This window comes from Sturnus vulgaris, chromosome 1 (genome assembly GCF_052056855.1).
Source record: "Sturnus vulgaris isolate bStuVul1 chromosome 1, bStuVul1.hap1, whole genome shotgun sequence".
In the NCBI taxonomy this organism is placed as follows: Eukaryota; Metazoa; Chordata; class Aves; order Passeriformes; family Sturnidae; genus Sturnus; species Sturnus vulgaris.
The window spans coordinates 155,194,430-155,213,250 of record NC_142243.1 but is presented as its reverse complement, the minus strand read 5'-3'; the positions used below and the strand labels follow the sequence as shown (position 1 = coordinate 155,213,250).

Genomic DNA, 18,821 nt, shown 5'->3' with positions numbered 1-18,821 from the left:
TTTATTTTCTCATTTCCACCTTGATTTTTTTCAGGAGTCTGTTGGAAATCAAGCATGGATGCTCTGGAAGTATCTTGGCTCCGTGTGCTCTGTACCAAAGTCAGGAAGTTAATTACAGTTGATTTTAAAAATCACCTTTTTTCTTTCTCTCCCCAAAAAATGAATCCATATTTCTACTTCTGTAATCATGGCTGCTTTGAGCTAACTCATGGATATTATCTAAGGAAGTTTTCCCTGGCTCATCCAAAGGGAATTGAGCCATTCCCACCATTCCTATTGAACTCACACCATGGGGCAGGAATGTGGACATGCTGATTTTGACCCCTTGAGGTGACAACCAGCACCTCTGGACCTTCATTCCAGCAACCAGGCTGGGATTCACAGATCCCAGGCTGGAAAACCCACCTGGCTGGATGTCAAAGGGAAAAATTGGGTGGATGGGGACTCAAGGGTGTTTCGCTCCATGTCACTGTTCCCAAAATCCGGATTCGGCTGCGTTGCCGGTGAGGAATATCCAGATCTGCCGTGTCTGCTGTGCATCCTGCTGATGTATGGGAGTTATATTAAGGGTGGAAAGGTGCTAAATGAGCCCTCTTTGTTTTCCATAAATTAACTCCGGAGCGATGAATCACTGCCAGCGCGGCTTCGACTCCCAGCAAGTTTGTTTATCCAAGTTGGAAAGCGAAGGAAAACTCTTGGGAGATTCCCCATTGTTGGGTCCTCACCTGTCCTGCCTCCCCTGCCCCAAAAACTTTCTCCTTCGGGCTCTCAAGGCTGATCAAAGGTGTCCTTGGTCCCACCTCCACGTTGGGTTCATCGCTTGGGAAGTGCCATGCAGAGTTTTGTGGGAACACGGGCAACAGAACATCTGGAGGGAGTTTGGGCTGGATTCTCTCCATCTCCTCCATGACCTTCTCCACTTCCATGAATCCCAAGTAAAGGGGAACTTTTCCCACTAAACCTGTGGATCCCTTTTTTGTCCTGGGAAACCCCCACTTTTTTCCATCCTCATTAATCTTGGTGGCCAAGTGGCCACCATTTCCTTTCCCACCCATCATTCTGGTACGTGGAACCCCATAAACACCTCTCCAAACCCTGTGGGGAGGGAAAATAGGAGAACCTGCAGAAAGGCACTCCCAACATTGTGTTTGAAATGGAGAAGGGTTTCACTCTGTCCACTTTGGTCCGTGGGACGATGCTGGACTTGTCCTACAAGGACGTCACCTCCCAGAGGCACTTCAAGGTGTTTTGGCTCTACATGAGCATCCAGAACCCTCTTTGGAGGAAGCACTGTGTTCCAGCAAGCAGAAGACATGACCTGGAGCATCCTAAAAGGGATACTGGGAATGCTTGGGGGGAAGATTGCTGGTGCTCAGCTCTTTCTGGCTCCATCCCAGCACCAAAGCAGGTCCTAATGTTCAGCAGTGGGAAGGTTTGGATCCTTTTAAATTCTCTTTTTCACCCATAACTTGGGAATTTCGCAGCAGATTCACTGTTCTGTGGTGGGAAGCAGCCTCTGAGTGCCACTTGTAGGGAGCTGAGGATGCTCAGGGATTTGGGGATTGAGCCAGCTCCATCCTTGACATAGCCAAGGGGGATGTGAAGCAGAAGAGGAACTTAGGACACTCCTACACTTGCACTCCAAGGGATTCCCAAGGTGGCCCGAGCCAACCTCAATGTCTTTTTCCTCATTTCTTCCTTTCCTTCCCAGGCAACACCAAAAGGAGGAGGATTTTGCCAGGGGCATCCCTGCAGGATTCTAAGAACTCCCTTCTGGGTGGCAGAGGTGAGTCCAGTGGGTGCTGCCAGGGTGGAGAACCACCCACACTGCCAATTTTCCAGTGCTTTAGCTCCCTCCCATGACCAGGCAAGGAGAAGCCTGGGAATATCCAGCTTTATCCCCCTCTTGCCACTATCACCATTCCCTTCCCTCTCCCTCCAGGGAAACGGCTGCAGATCAAGCCCCGGCTGTGAGTCCACCCCAATCCTGTGGCAGCCGACCAGCTCAGGAACTGGAGAGCCAGGGAATGACCTGGCACCTACCTCAGGATGCCATGTCCAGGCATGGCATCCCCTCCTCCTCTTGCTTTTCCCGGGATGTCATTTGGACACGGAGTGGTGTGGCAGCGTGGGAATACACTGCTCATTCCTGTGGGGAAGCAACTTCGTTTGGAATCTTTGATTTGACCAATAAATCACCTTTTCAGCTGCTTTGTTGAAGGCAAGTCCTGCCACCTCCTCCTTGGATGCTTGTGGGGCTGGAAAGAGCTTCCCATTCCCCTTCCATCCTCTGGTGCTGTCCTGGCCACAAGGTGGTGGGGGGACCTGAGGTGGTTTAACGCCAATTCCCACATCCAGGTTGGGATGCACTGGGGACAAGTCACCATGCTGGGATGTAATGGGTGTAAAGCCCCCACAGCCCTGATCCCACCATTCCAAGAGCCCATCCTGCTCCATCCCTCCCCTTGCTTTAGGGAGGAGATTTCCTGGAGCTGAGAGCATCCCTCATGGAAATGTGTTGGGAGTGGTGCTGAGATCACACTCTGCATTTCAGGGTCTCTCATGGCTCAGTTCCACCTGACCCCCACCTCTCCCTATCCCAAAGGGGTTTGGGCTCCATTGGGAAAGCCAAGCCAACTCTCCAGGATTTGGGGTTTTTTGGCACTCTCCAAATCCAAGAAGGAGCAGAGTGAAGGGAGAGCATTATGCCACTGGAACAATGGGGTTTTGCATCCATAGGTCCAATTTCCAAGGAATTTCAGGGTGGCAGGTGCTGTTCCCCCACACAGACATGATTTGTGGGATTTGCTCATCCACGGCCCCTCAGGCAAAATCCTGTGGAGAAAAGGCATCAGAGGGATTTGGGAGGAACTGGGGCTCCCTGGGGATGCAGTATCCAGGTGTGATCAGAGATGGGGTAGGAAATGCCAATGGGCAGTGGCTTCACTCCCCAAACAGGTCCCCACAGGGGAGTTCCCTTCCCCAAGTGACCCCCTTGGAGGGGCTTTGTCACCATCTCAAATCCACAACATCCCCCAGGTGCTGGAGGACCAGCAGATCCCCACCCTGGGATGTCACTTGTGCCCCAGGGTGTGTCTAACAAATTGATTTTTAATAAAAACGTTGTGGTTTTTGTTGATATGAAAATGTCTTTTGTTAATTCCTGTGTTTTGATATGTAAATAAAAGAGTTTCCTCCCCTGGGATGGAGGAGCCTCCCTGTGGCTTTCCTCTTTTTTCGGCAGTGCATGAACATCCCATTCAATATCCATCCAAATCCAGCGGAGGAGTCACTGATCCCTAAATCCCTGGGGTTTTTTTAATTATTAAAACTTTTCACCCAGAAATGATGTTTATTCACGTGCTGGTTTCCTAAAAGAAACCCCAACTAAATTCCCTAAAAAAAAAAAACCCTGGAGGAAACAGTGCAGTTGTGAATCCTCAGGGATGGCCAGCGGTGGCCAGGAGCTTTGGTTTTCCGTGGATCCCTAACGAGGATAATCCTTGTGCTGCGCTAATTAAACGAGGCAATGAGCAGCTCCGAGCCGTGGCTCCGCCACCCACCGGCACCGCTGCTCCCTTCCCGGGGAGGATTGGAATTTCCAGCCGGCTGTCGTTAAAGCTCTGCTTGGGGGTGATTAATTTCCAAGCAGGGATAAACTCGGCCCCTGGAGAGGTGTCACTGAACTCCAGTGGGTTCTCCCTCTGTCTCCAACATCCTCAGTTCCTCGGCAATGGGCTCCCATAGGATTTATCCATCCTCGCTGTGAAGCCGGGGTGCGCTGTTGGGCTCGGGGACCCGGCAAGGACATTCCCTGGGGGGGTGCCACGACTGAGAGGTTGGCACAGGGTGGAGTTTCTGGAGGGCTCCATAAACATTTCCTGGAAAAACCTTCCTGCGGCGGGTGCTGCTGGCACGGCTCTTGGTCCCCTGCCGGGGAAGCAGGTGCCGGGTGAATGTAACCCGCCAGGATCGGTTTTCTGTCTGTCATTGGCGTGGCTGTTCCCTGCCCTCCTCCTTTTCCACCTTCTCCTCCCTCAGCCTCCTCCTCCTCCCAGCCTCTCCATATGATTTCCACCCTCCCCTCCAAAATTCCTGGCCCTGCAGCAACACCGGGTTGTAGGGCAGATGCTGGTGGAGCATCACCAAGATGGTCCCACCCTCTCTCCGTGGGGTGCATCGTGGTGGACACCACCCTCCCATGGGCTGAAGTGACTGTCCCCAAACCACCAACACCCCAACTGGGAGTTGTGTGCCATCCAGGGAAACTGAGGCAGCCCCAGGTGGGCACCCCGCCCTGCTCCAAGGGGTGATGGGGCACACGAGCTCTAAAAGTGAAAGGTGACGCCATCCCAAGGCCACCAACCTGGTTATGTCACTTGACTGCCTGTGAGTAAACTTAGCTGGCGGGCCCGGCGCGGCGGGGAGGGTTGGGGACATGCCATGGGCATTTCCTAAAAATACCCCCGGGGGTGTCGCTGGGGAGCCACGCCCCGTTGGAGCCCGGCCCGGTCCTAATCCCTTGGTGGCTCCTGTCCCAGCTTGGGTGGCAGCTGCTGGTGGGGGCCGGGTGCCCCCAGGGTGGAGCAGCTCTGGGGAGGAACGTGGTGCCAGGGGGAGGAAGGTGGCACCCCATCTTTTCCCAGTGCAGGATCCCGGTATCCCGATACACAGGTGGAACGATGATGGATTTAGGGTGATACAATGAAGCAAAAAGGGTTAAAACCACCCCACAAAAAGGGTCCACCTCCTTGTCCTCTCCCTCAAGTTGTGCCCAAGTTTGGGGTCTCCAAAACGGGATATCTGTCCAATATGGGATAACATCCAGGATCACCAGAGAATGGGGGTCATGTTTAGGGCTTTGCCTGCATCCATGACCCTTCCCAAGAGGAATAAATGCCCCCTCCCCGCCCTGATTCAATTACCAACAGAAAGATGGACCCTCCCCAGAGGCCGGATCCAGCAAAAGCAATAATGTGGGATTTTAATTGCTGGAGTTGCAGCGGGATAAATGTTTTCATCCTCAAAAACCACCTTTTTTGCATTAATTTGACCCTACATCGAAAGGGTCAGTTAGCAGCCATGAAGAGCAGTGTCCCCGTGTCCCCAGGTCCCCAAGCAGCCATTGGCTGGATGAGGGGAATCTCACCCCCCACATCCTGAGGAGCTGCCTGTAGGATGCAGCAGGGTTGGGATGCAGTAGACCCAGGATGCATCCTGCAGGTAACAGAGAAAATCCTGCACTCTGAGGGGATGAATGGGTGGGTGTTGCCAGCCTCTGTGGGGTGAAGCTTCTCATCCCTTGGGATTAGGTGGGACCACTCCATGGCCACTGCCCCGTGCCTCAGTTTCCCAGTCCTGTTCCTCCCAGGCTGCAGCAGCCATGAGGTTGCAGATGGAGCAGCAAGGCCACATCCCAGCCAGGGCCTCATCCAGGGGTGGCATGAGCACCCCCAAAACCCCCTGCCCAGCTGCCTCTGGGTGCCAGTGACACCTTTTCCAGGTGCTGGGCTGGCACCTCCATCTGGTGACACTCCCGTTCATGTGTCAGGTGTGGATGTCACCTGTGCCAGGTGCGATTCCACCTCCAAAACCAAAGGCAGCACTGGAGCACAAAGGTGCAGGTGGCTGCTCCCTGACCAGCAACAGTTTATGGGAAATCCCGAAAAATCCCCAAAATTATATTTATTTGACTTTCTGCAAGGATGGAAGTGCTCCAGGAAGGGTCCTGGGCTGTTCCTGAGGTGGGGAAGGGGCTGCATTCCGATGCTGTGGTCCCTCAGCGAGGTGGCACCAAACCCGATTTAGGCACAGTAACTCCTTTCTGGATATTTCCCATTTTGGGGAGTAGGAAATTAGGATTTCCAGGATATTTCTCCGCATTCCACGCTCAGTTCAGGGCAGAGGGTGGGAGACGAAGCCCCAAATTGGGATGAGGGAGCCGAGAGAGTCCAGGGGGTACCCGGAGCATTCCCCCACCTCCGGAGACTGACAGCTGCCCCGGGGGCGTTGCCATGGGGATATGCAAGTCTAATCGGGATGTCGGGATGCTGATAAGCTGGAAGAGCTTAGCCCCGCCTCAGTAGGAGGGCCCGTGCCTCGTTTTCCCCGTATAAAAGCCGGCGAGTTCCATTGAGCTCCCGGCGGCGGCGGCGCCGGTCGCGGGTAGGGGCGGGCAGGGGAGCGGCCCCCGCCCCCAGGGCGCCGTGTCCCGGCGGGAGGAGGAGGAGAAGGAGGCAGGAGAAGGCTCGGAGCCCGGGGAGGTGGGGCCGGGGCAGGTGCCAGGGGAGGCAGGAAGGGGCGGGCAGGGCTCTGCCCGCTCCTCGCCATTGGGAACCGAGCGCAGGCAGCGGCGGAGCCCGCCCGGCCCGAGCGCAGAGCCGTGGCGGCCGGAGGACGGTCCCGGAGCCCAGCAGCGGAGCGGAGCCGAGCCCCGACGGAGAGAGGTGGCTGTGCCGCAGCGGAGCCCCGGCGGAGGGTCCCGGAGCCCGGCTGAACTGCACCGCCAAGTCCCGTCGGAGGCGAGCACCGGAGCCCGGCTGAGCCCCGCAGCAGAGCCCCGGCGGAGGGTCCCGGAGCCCGGCTGAGCCCCGCAGCAGAGCCCCGGCGGAGGGTCCCGGAGCCCGGCTGAGCCCCGCAGCAGAGCCCCGGCGGAGGGTCCCGGAGCCCGGCTGAGCCCCGCAGCAGAGCCCCATCTCGGACGCCGCTGAACCTCCCCGCGAAGTCCCATCGGAGCTTCCCGAAGCCCAACTGAGCTCCGCGGCGGATCCCGCTCCGAGCGTCCCGGGGCCTCGCTGAACGCCACCGCAGAGCTCCGTCAGAAAGTCCCGTAGCTCGGCTGAATCCCACCGCAAAGTCCCGTCGGGACTTCCCGGAGCCCAGCTGAGCCCCGCAGGAGGGTCCCGGAGCCCGGCAGTAAATCCCCATCCGAGGGTCCCGGAGCCCCGCTAAACCCCACGGCAAAGCCCCATCGGAGGGTCCCGGAGCCCGGTCTGGGCAGCCGCTTGCACCGGAGCCCGCTCGGAGGAGGCTCCCGGAGCCTGCGGGACTCCCGGTGAGCGGCGGTGCCCGGGGGCTCCCCCCCCGGTCCCTCCATGGACTGAGATGGCCTCGGAGCTGGCCATGAGCGCGGAGCTGCCCACGAGCCCCCTCGCCATCGAGTACGTGAACGATTTCGACCTGATGAAGTTCGAGGTGAAGAAGGAGCCGGCGGAGGCGGAGCGGCTGTGCCACCGTCTGCCCGCCGGGTCCTTGTCGTCCACCCCGCTCAGCACGCCCTGCTCCTCCGTGCCTTCCTCGCCCAGTTTCTGCGCTCCCAGCCCCGGTGGGCAACCGGCCCCCGGTCCCCCGGCTACCGCCGCCGCTTCCCTGGGCTCCAAACAGCAGCTGGAGGAGCTGTACTGGATGTCGGGTTACCAGCATCACCTCAACCCCGAAGCTCTCAACCTGACGCCGGAGGACGCGGTGGAGGCGTTGATCGGTGCCCCTCACCATCATCATCATCACCACCAAGGGTACGAGCCCTTCCGACCTCAACCCTTCGGGGGTGAGGAGCTGCCGCCGGCCGCCCATCACCATCCCGGCCATCACCATCATCATCATCACCACCTACGCCTGGAGGACCGGTTCTCCGACGATCAGCTGGTGAGTATGTCCGTGCGGGAGCTGAACCGGCAGCTGCGGGGCTTCAGCAAGGAGGAGGTGATCCGCCTCAAGCAGAAGAGGAGGACCTTGAAGAACCGGGGCTACGCTCAATCCTGCCGCTACAAGCGGGTCCAGCAACGGCACATCTTGGAGAACGAGAAATGCCAACTGCAGAGCCAGGTGGAGCAGCTCAAGCAGGAGGTGACCCGCTTGGCCAAGGAAAGGGATCTGTACAAAGAAAAATATGAGAAGTTGGCCGGCCGGGGCTTCGCGAGGGAGCCCTCCCCATCCGCCGCCCCGAAAGCCGCCGCTGACTTCTTCATGTGAGCCGGGCTGGTGGGATGGGGTGGGATCCCCTTTTTGGTTTTTTTCCTCATGCGGGGTGAGCAAACCCGCCGCTTATATGTAAAAAAAGAAAAAAAAATTAATATTATGAAGTCCCCTCTGAAATTTTTGGGGACGGGAAGTTGAACTCCCTCCCTCCCTCCCACCACGCACCCACCCATCGGGACTCGGGGTGGGGGGTCCCGGGGTGGGGGAGTGGGGGGCAGCCCTGCATGCGGGACGTGTACGGCCACCCGCCCTCCTTCCCGGGAGCATCAGCGCCATCCAGGTGGCTTCTCCCCACCTTTTCCTGCGGGTTTTCCCCTCCATCGGGATTTTTATTCTTCGAGGGATCCCCACGGATCGGCCGGGGGGGTCCCCGGCAGCGCTGCGCCCTGCCCGGCCCCTCCGCCCACCCCCCATTCCCGGCCGGCAAACCTGAGCCACATTTAACTTATTCACCCTTGTAAATATGTAGAAAATTAGTTCGTTTTTGCCTTTTTTTTTCTTTTTTTCTTTTTTTTTTTCTTGAGCCTATATTTTGCTTGGTGATTTACGAGAAAAAGAAAACGAACAAAAAAAAGAAAAACCAACAAAAAAACCCTAAAATCCTTTAGAAAAGAGAAAAAAAATACACGAGTCTTAAAAGTTTGTATGTAATAGCATGCAAATAATATCCGAGTTAATTTAACGATGTTGGGAAGAAGCCGAATGCACTATATACAGGAATCGATTGGGTGAAATAATACTGTTTTATAGAGATTTAAAATTATCTATGCTCTTAAAAATAGTGGGGAGGGGAGGGAGGGGAAGAGGTAACAATTTTAGGGTGACCTGAAAGGCAATATAGTAATATATGGACTGCAAACGGTTGGCTGCTATCTCACTATGCACCAGATTTATTTATTAACCCTCGGGAAACGGAAAATCTTATTTTAACCTCGATGTTTGGAGAAAAAAAAAAAACCACAAAACAGACGGCAAGAAAATGCACATTATTTGTTGTGGAAACAAGAGGAAAAAAAGAGGATTAAGAATTCGTGCAATCGTTGGAGCGAAAGCGGGACCGATCCTACGCGGAGGAACGGGGCGGGTTTGTTTTTTTTTTTTTAAACGAGTTGCTTATTTAAAAAAGGAGAAAAAAATTAAAAAAACAAATTTTGGGGGAAAACAAAAGGGTCCTGCGGACAAAGCGAGCTTGGGAGCCTGGTGCATTTTAGGGACTGATCGTGCGAAGCGTTTTTAACGACCTGTTGTTTCGATTTGTGACGGTTTTAATGATGTTGCATCAAGATAAAAACTTATATTCAACTAGAGTCTGGGTCGGGTTTTCTCTCAACTTTTTTTTGGGGGGGGGGGTCCCGCAGCATCGGGGTTTTGTTTGGGGGTTGTTTATTCTTCCCTTTGATTCCCTGTGCTGATGCAAAACCTTCCCCAAGCTCCCGCTGGGATAAGTCCAGTGTCGAGCGTCGCCTCTGCCCCGTTGAACTCTGGCTTTTCACTTTTCCTGCCTCTTTTTGGTTTTGGCTTTGTTGTTTTTTTTCCAGCGGGTTCTGGTTTGTTTTGGTTTTCTTTCCTGGCTGGAGGGTCCTGGAGACTTGCTTCCCTGCAGCTGCTGGAAAGTCACCGGATCCAGTTTGGTTCCAGCTTGTCCGACACCGTCCCGATGAGCCGCTGGCTTGATTTTCTACGGTAATAAATGATTTTTCTTTCCTCTTTTGGCTTCTCCATCTTGAGTTTTTAATTTAAAAAGGAACCCTTAGCAAACCAAGCCCACACCTTCCCCAGTCCAATCTTTTGGACTGGTATTTTACTGAAATTTTGGGGGTTTTGGGGACTATTTTTAAGGATATTTCTCCCTTTGCTGCAAATCTCAAGCGCGGCTGCGGCTTTTCCCAGAATCAGCGGGACAAATTCCAACACAACTCTTGGTCCAACATCTTTCTTGGGCATTTTTTGTGATTTTTTTTTTTTTTCTTTAATTATTTAGGTGTATTTTCTGTCCTATTTTTTTTGCCCAGGCTCAGCCGTGGCAGGTCCCCAAGCTGTGGCATGTTCCCTCCTGCTGCTTCCTTAAATCTCTGCTGTGCTCATGTAATCCCCTGGCTTTTCCCAGGATTTGTGGGGTGCCTGCAACTCCACAACCCTCTGGTCTTGCCTTTTATGCACCCCCAAACCTCACTCCCCTTTTTTCTTCATCTTTTTCTGGCTTTTTGGGGTCTTATTGTGTGACCAGAGGGTTTTTGAACAGCCTGAGCTCGGCTCAATGTCGGACTTGGATTTTGGAATGGGAGCTGGGATGCAAAAAGGAACACTTATCCCAGGGCTGGACAAAAAGGGGGGTTTGGAAGGTGAGGGACTCACCCCTTATTCCCGAGTTTATTTAGATCCAGAGAAACTTTGTAAACCTGACTCTAAATAAAATTTACCCCCACAGCCACTCGCGGGGCACCGCGTCCTCAAATTTTTTGGAGGTGAATCACAGCTTCCTGGCGGGTTATTCCCTAATTTTCCTCCCAATATCCCTTTCTCCTGGCATATTTTTTTGTGGAGAGAACACATCCAGCTGCCTGGTCATGATCAAATAAGAATTTGGGGAGGAAAAGGTATCTGATGGGGCTGGCTGATCCCCAAACCAGCCTGGGGATCTCAGTCCCCGCTGTCTAAATCCTCACTTCTGGATCTTCTCGTGATCCACATTCCCTGTGGGCACATCCTGGGGGTCACTGCCCCTTTTCCCAGCTGGGCTGGGGCTGGTTGGGAAAGCAGAGCTGGCTTTGGGGGCTGTGTGGGGTTTTGTGGGAGCGCTGTCCCATGGATGTCACCCCAGGACCCAGCGCGGTGACCGCGATCGTCTCCTGCTCCGGAATCCTTTCTCCACTTCCATGACAGAGCGAAGGCAGCAGCTTAGGATTCCAAATTTTCCCTTTTGCCCTCTCCTTTTGGTTTCATTTTGGGATGCAACAACCTGGGAAGGATCCCAGCTTATTTTGGCAATCCAGGTATTATCCTTTCGTCTTTATCTCAAAGGGATCCTCAGTTCCTGTGATTTATTTTTTTTAGTTCTCCACTGATTTTTTTTTTTTTTTTTTTTCCCCCTACAAACCCTCCTTGAAGTCTCCTAATAGCTGGAGCAGGACACAAGGTGTTGCTGTCACCCATTAATGTTGGTTCCCCTCCATGGGAGATCCCATTCTACAGTTTTTTTTGGGAGATCTGGGGCTGGAATTGCACCCTTCTGCCCTATCCTGATTTTCTCCGTGCTCCTGAAGCTCCTGGCTTTCTGGGATTTGGCTTTGCTGAATAAATAATAAAAACTAAAGTGATTTAAGCCTAAATTTGGCTGGTTTATGACTTGTCTCCTTTCTGGGGCTGAGCCACCAATGCACCCTGGGCTCTGGGGGGGTGTCTGGGTGGTGCCTCCTTGGCTCTGCAGCGTTTTTTGGGATGGCTGCAATATTTGCAGGATCATGTGCGTGCATTCCAAGCATGTTGGCACATGTTTTGGGATGGGGACGTGGCGGGACAGGGTCGTGTGTCACCCGTGTGCCGCAGGACTGCGGCCGTCTGCAGGTGCCACCGTGTCTGCTGCAGGAGGACGTGTGGCGTTTGGGGTCACTCTGACCTGGTTTCAAAGCTTTCCCCTCATTTTTCCTGATCCCTGAGCAGGTCTGGAGCCTCCTTCTCCATCTTCCTGCCGTTTTTTTAGGGTCTGCATGGGGTTGCAGCAGCACCTCAGGACACCACACCCTCCCTCCCGTGAGGATCTGCAGTCCCTCCGCTCATCCTGGGCATCTCCTGCATCCTCAGCCTTTTCCAGGGGTGAAAACAGCAGCCCAATCCCAAAGGATACTCCAAGGGATGCTTGACACCTGGGATGGGGACATGGGGACAAGGCCTGGGGGTCCTCTTCATGTCCCCCTCATGCAGAGCTCCTTAACCTCATTTCCAAGTTTTTCTTGCCCGCTGAAGGCTCCATGGGCATCGCTGAGCTGGGAAATGGCTGGAATTCCTCCAGCTTCCCAGCCCGTGGGTTTTCCACAGGGCAGAGGGGTGATTTTGGGGAATGCTCACCCCCAGACACAGCAGTACTCCGCAGCACCTCATCCGTGGAGGCTCAGGATCAGTCACAGCCCCTGGCAAAGTCTCCTTGAAGCGGTGCAGGGTGCTCCGTACCAGCTCCAAGCAGGAATTACCAGGATTGCTGAAATGGGTGGAAAAGCACAGGAAGACGATCAATGCAGCATCTCCAATGTGTGCCTTGCTCCTTCCTCCATCGTTATTGATGCTCCAACCCCACAGGTTTGTCCCAAAACCGCTCCCGTGTTCTGCACAAATCCTGACAGCTCCACAAATCCTGACAGCTCCATAAATTTAGAATTCCAGTCCTGGGGTGGAAGCAGGTTGGGCTGCTGGGCATGGAGGAATTTGGGGTAATGTTCACTTAAAAAGCAGAAATTAATTTGAATCTCAGCCAAATTAATTCTGGATGAAAGAAAATTTTGGATTTGGCTCCGAGCTCAGGGTTGAGCCACTGTGAGCAGAGCCTGGGCTCAGTTTGGAGCTGGAATTTTTTGGCTCGAGTGGATCTTTATGTTCTGGCTCGGCCAGAGTCGGATTTTTGCACATTCCCTCCTTTCCATGCTCTGTGCCTGGCTGCCTCCTCGGTATTCTGCATCCCTGGGACACAAACACTGCCTCACCCATGCTATATAAAAATGTATTTATATAAAATAAATTTATCACAATTTATTAACTTGCTAGAACAGAGCTCTGCCATGGGATCATGGTTTTGGTGCTGCACGGCTCATCCTGAAGGCTGGAGCTTTTTCCAGCTCTCTGCCTTCCCCCAGCCAGCACATCCTGGTTCCACTGATGTGATCCCTAAACTCAGCAGGAAGTGAAATCGTTCCCAAAATCCAGGACATGGAAAACCCCCTGCATAACATGTACAGGACCACAAACTGGGATTTTATCCCGAATTCCTTGGGTTTGGATGGGTTTATGTCACCTAGGGGTGCTGCTGCTACTGCTGTGGGAATTGGGATGCAGGAAGCTGGATCCAGAATATGGGTGTGGGATGTAGGGGGAGAGATGTGGGATACAGGAGGAGGGATGCAGGGATACAGGACAGCAGATGTGGGATGAAGGTAGTAGGAAACAGGATATGGATGTGGGATGGAGGTAGTGGGATTCAGGGTATGGGATGCAAGAGGTGGAATGGAGCAAGTAGGATGCAAGATTTGGGATATGGGATGTCAGGTGTGAGGATACGAGACACTGGATGTGAGATGAAGGATATGGGATGCAGGATGTAAAGATACAGGACATTGGGTGTGAGATGCAGATGTGGGATATAAGGTACAGGAATCAAGGATGGAGAATACTGCATGTGTGGATAGGGGATGTGGGATAAAGGACATGACAAATAGGATATGAGAATTAGGATGCAGGATATAGGGATAGAAGATGGGATATGGAATGTGGGGTATGGGATGCTCCCTGCAGCAGCCTGTGTGTGCTGGTTGTCACTGCCCCTTGATCCAGGAGAAACGGGAAGCTCTGGATCACAAGGATCAAGAAGAAGCCTGGCACTGCTCAGCCCAGCCTTCCCTGACTGGATAAACTCCATCAAGGATGCAACACTGGCAAATCCCAGCAATTCCAACTCATACCCATCACTGCCTGTGTGTGTGTGCAGGTGGTGGGATAAAGTAGGTGGGATATGGGATGCAGGAGGTGGGATAAGGGATGCAAGCTGTGGGATGCACATCCACACGTGTGCAGGGAAAACAGCTCCACTGCCAAGTGGGAAACATTCCAGGACAGCGTCAGTCCTCAGATCCAGAGGGGATCAGATCCTGCCAGCCCATGCCCTTTGCTATCTCAGCTGTCTGGGAAGAGCAGCTTTCCTTGGAGTCACCATCCCCAATGCCTGGGAATGCCCTTGTTCCCCTCTCCATCCCCACAACTCCGTATCCCTCCTTGCCAAGCCCCTAATTAAATCATCAGCACAGTGTTTAATTACCCACACCACAAAACCCAAAGGTTCCTTGGGTTTTCACCCCCCTCCAATCCTTCCTTTCCATGGATGAGAGTGGAGGGAAAGCAGAGGGAGCATCTTCCCACCCCCACCAGGTTATTTATTCATGGAAAAGGCCGAGGCTGGAACACAGCTCCAGCACAGCCCTGGCAGCTGGCGGCTCCCTGGGAGCTGTAATTTGCACAAGCAAAAATAAACTAATTGTTATTTTCCATTTACATAAAGGGAAGGGAAGGGAAGAGAGGTTGGAAGAGAGGGGGAAGGAGGCTGGGAATGCGAAGGGAATGTGCTGCCAACCCCTTCTGGGAGGGCTGTGCCAAAGTACCGGCTCATTCCCTGCTCCTGTGGGCTCATCCTTCCTCTCTGGTTGCTGGAGAAGTAGAAATTTATGGAAATGATGGTACTGGACCATCATCTTCCTCACCATAGAGTCAGAGCCCACTTCCAGAGGTGTGAAGCACATCCCAGTGAAGGGGAGAGAGGACCACCAATTCCATCAGCTGGATGGGAGGAAAAACCTGCTGGCATCAGGTCAGATTTGAGGGATGGATGGAGATTTATTTGGAGTTTTCGCTTTGGCCATGGTGTGTGGATCCAAAAGAAGGGCCTGGGCACAGAATCATGGAATAGTTTTGGTTGGAAGGGAACTTGAAGATCATCCAGTCCCATCCCCTGCCATGGACAGTCCCATGCCACTGTCCCAAGTTGCTCCAAGCTCTGTCCAACCTGGCCTTGGACACTTCCAGGGATGGGGCAGCCACAGCTTCTTTGGGCAATCTGTACCAGGGCCTCACCACCCTCCCAGGGAAGAATTTCTTCCCCATATCCCATCTATCTAACTCTGCCCTCTGGCAGTGGGAAAGCTCAGGTCTTTGAGAATTTAACCCTTTTCCCAAGTGACTGTTGCTGAAGGGCACCTGGTGGGGATGTGTTTGTGGATCTGGGCTTGGGATGGAGGTGGGAGTGAGGAAAAGCAGCAGAGGAGGATGGGAGTGCTCCTCTCTCGTCAACTCTGTGCAGCCCAAGGATTCCTTGGACTGGGGAGGAAAAAGCAGAAGAGGTTTCCCAGAGAGGCTGTAGATTCCCCATCCCTGGAAGTGTCCAAAGCCAGATTGGATGAGACTGGAGCTACTTGGTCTAGTGGAAAGTGTCGCTGCCCATGGCAGTGTGGCTGGAACGAGATGATCTTTAAGGTCCATTCCAACCCAAGCCATTCCACGATTTTATGAGGAACACATCCACAACCTCATGCACTGGAGGGAATGGAGACTGGAGATGCAGCAGCATCAACACGGGAGAGACCCCTTCCATGCCACCACATCTTGGGAACCTTTGTCATAACACTTGGAACGAGACGTCGCGGGCGTTTAATTCCGATTTACGCCGACAGGTCCTGTCCGTTAATTAAATATCCATTGATTGTTCGGAGAACACTTCCTTGGGTTTATCGCGTTTCTCCGAGACAAATCAAATTGCCACGTCATTAACTTCCAGCTCTCCAATCCATACATAATTACTGCCTTATTAATACCTCCGAGTTACGAGGAAGTTTGAGGCAATTAATATTTGTGGGATAGTTTGTATCAAGTTAATTCCGTCAGGGTTATGTTAATAATACGGACATCTAATAAGCTGGATAATTAACGTCTTTCTCGTTAGCATCTTCTCAGGTGCCAGTTAAATGTCAGGCCAGGTTTTGTGGCTGGGCTGTGCTTAATTAAACTCGTTATTACACAGGGATTCATGGCTGTTACATGTGAATGGAACCAGGTAGGAGCAGCACATTATTCCTGTCCTGCCTGGGCTTTGGATGCAAAATGGATTTGGGGATGGGTTGGAAATGGGATTTAGGGGCTGTTTCGAGTTGTGTCTCTCTCAAAAACTCCCACGGGAGAGTTTTTGCTTTTCAGGAAGGTCAGGATATGGTCCTGGTCAGTGTTGGTCCATCTTGCTTGACTCAGAGCAGGGTTTGGATTTAAGGGATGGTCTTCCAAGAAAGTGGCAAAAGCCATGGGCTCTCTGATGTGGACATGAACAGTGGAGTGGGGAAGGTGCTGGGAGCATCTGTGACCACATTCCCCAGCAAGCCCAAAAAATGGTCCAAAACCTATCCCCATAAAAATTCAGGCAAATTTTAGGCTCGGCTTTAGCCCAAATTTGAAGCTTTGAGTTGAGTTTCTTCCTGAACTGTCGGGAGTTTTTCCCCAGCCCTGGGATCATCTCACTCCACACTGCTTCCCTGTGGTTTTCCTGCTACCTCATCCCTGGAGCTGGCACCATGGAGTTCTTGGCTATAAGAACTTCTCAACCTGACTGAGCCTGCATCTCTCCACCCACTGCCTTCCCTCCCCTGCTATTCATGAATAAAAAATGGACCCAACTACCTGGCCTGTTTGTCCTCGTGAAAAATTCATTGGCTGCTGATTAAGTTTTAAGGAAGGGCCATGTTGTCCAGGTGGGTTGATGTTCTCCAGCTGCCCAGAGGGATGGGAAGCCGTGGAGTTGGGATTTGCCCCACTCTGCTTGCTCTGGGAAAGGAACAGGGAGAGTTTTGCTCCTTCCCTGCTCCTGGTTGGGGTCCCTGCAAGAAATCCTGGAATAGTGGGAAGAGAAGGACCCAGGTTGGGCTCGGCTCATATTTGGGAAGGTGATGATCCACAGCAGCTCCAGAGCACACCAGAAATTGTGGAAAGGAGACGTAAGTCGTGACCACAGAGAGGAAAAAGGTCCCAGGTGACCTGAATGAGGTCTTCCATCCCTGGAGGGTGTGGTGATCGCTGAGATTCTGCCTCAACCGAGGGACAGCATTGTCATCGGGAAAAAGAGGGAATTAAACAAAATTGAACTACTTTTCCTTTCTGATTACCTGTAGTCCCTAAAATAAAGGCTCTGCTGCTTATTTCTTCCCTCCCTCCTCTTGCCTCTCTCCGAGGGCACAGAGGAGATGCTCAGGAGCTCATTTTTAATTGCATTTAGGAGCTCATTTAATGCTGCCCCTAAAAATGTTCTTGCAGGAGATGGCTCCTCATGTTCCCTCTTCTGGGACAGGCTGGGGAAGGAGAGGAGGGAAGGATCCTCCACCACTCCATGTGCAAGGGCCATGCTCGTGCTGCCACCACAAAGTTGCCTCCCTGGTCAGAGGTTCCTGCTCCATAAATATTTCAGGAAGCAGCGTGGGGGTCCCAAGGGTCTCCTGGGGTGGGTCATTAGTGCAGGATGAGGAAGCATCAGACAGACAGCAGAAGAGGAAGGAAAAAAACTGCAATGAAAACCAAACAAAAGCTGCCAAAGCCACAAGGTCAGGGATGAAATATTCATGGAGACATCCGTGCTGGAGGACAAGTGTGGAGGTCCTGGGGAGGCTACGGAAACCCCGCTCTGGCTTCCTTCTCTCTCATCATCAATGCTCAGCCAACAAAGTTTGGGGCAGTGGTTAAAGATGTATGAGTCCAGGTGTGCAACAGCTGGACACATCTGGCACCACATCCCCCTGGTGTCCCTGTCCTGAGCTCTGTAAAAGGTGGGTGGTGGGATGGGGAGGGGACACTTGGTGGCCATTCTGTGGGCTGGGCTCTTTGGGAATCACAAGGAGAAGTGGGCTTTGGGATGGAGGTGGTTGGATGGGAGAGATGGGTTTTGGGGTGGAAGTGGTGGGATGGGATGGAGGTGATTGGATGGGAAGGATGGGATGGACATGGTTGGATGGGAGAGATGGGCTTTGGGATGGACGTGTTTGGATGGGAGGGATAGGCAGTGGAATGAAAGTGGTTGGATGGGAGGGATGGGATGGAGGTGGTTGGATAGGATGGATGGACGATGGGATGAAAGATTTAGCAGGAGGGATGGGCAGTGGGAGTGATGGCTGTGGTTGAGTTGGAGGGATGGACAAAGGGCTGGAGTTGGTTGTTCTGGGATGGATGTAAGGATGGATGGATGTAAGGATGGATGGATGGATGGATGTGGTTGTGGTGCAGGAATAAGGCAATGGAATTGAGGAGTTTGGGTGGAGGGATGAGCAGTGGGAGGCAGGTGGACTGTGGGAGGAGCGGGTAATGGGATAGAGGTGGCTGGATGGGAAGGATGGAGCCTCAGATGGATATTTTTCCTTACATTTCCCTTTTTGGGAAAGTTGTGTGTCCTGTTTGGCCCCTCCATGCCCTCTCAGAGCAGCCCACAGGCTCTGCACCAGGAAGCCTTCCCAAATCCCATCTCCAGCTGGGAATTCAGCCCCGTGCCCATGGACATCACTTCCTGGTCACTGCATCTCCTGGAGTGGCAACTGACCATCCTGGAGATGAAATTCCTGAGCCAGCGTTGAACCAACTTTTCCTAGAAATAACACCCCATTTTCTTACACAAATTATTTCCTTTTGCCTCCGTGGAAGCTCATTAGAATTCCTAAATGCGACCGCACGGATCGATGAGGTGCCGGGCCAGCACACGGCAGTCGATTCCTGTTTTCCAGGAGACTTTTCCTCCCTGTCTAATCAGGGAAGGCAACGTCTTTCTCCTTGATTTTTGCTCCAATATTGGTCCCTCACTGATTAATTTCCAATGGGTCACCTCAGCAGGGAAGGAGGCTCTCCGGTTTAATTAGGAATAGGTAATATGAGTGTGGATTATCCCACAGCTGTCCAATGGTTATTGTGGATGAGTTCCAGGAGTTTCAACCTTCCCTAAAATAAAATTCAAAAAGAAAATACTTGGAATAAAAGGCTTTGTGCTTATCAGGACAGTGTCCAGCTTGGGAGCTGATTAAGTGGCTTCATTGCCACCTGCCTGTGCACACAGCCAGCTTATCCCAGGCTTT

General features: G+C 52.9%; 1 protein-coding gene across 1 annotated transcript; it reads left to right on the top strand.

Moving 5' to 3' along the window:
• Positions 1-7,104: 7,104 nt before the first annotated feature.
• MAFA (MAF bZIP transcription factor A) lies at positions 7,105-8,127 on the top strand. The gene has a single exon (XM_088168819.1). It carries the CDS (start codon positions 7,105-7,107, stop codon positions 7,969-7,971), a length of 867 nt encoding a protein of 288 aa, XP_088024945.1. The 3' UTR covers positions 7,972-8,127.
• Positions 8,128-18,821: the final 10,694 nt, after the last annotated feature.

What these genes read in the sequence shown, in the direction of transcription:
- MAFA (XM_088168819.1), top strand. Translation starts at nt 7,105, where the DNA reads ATGGCCTCGGAGCTGGCCATGAGCGCGGAGCTGCCCACGAGCCCCCTC.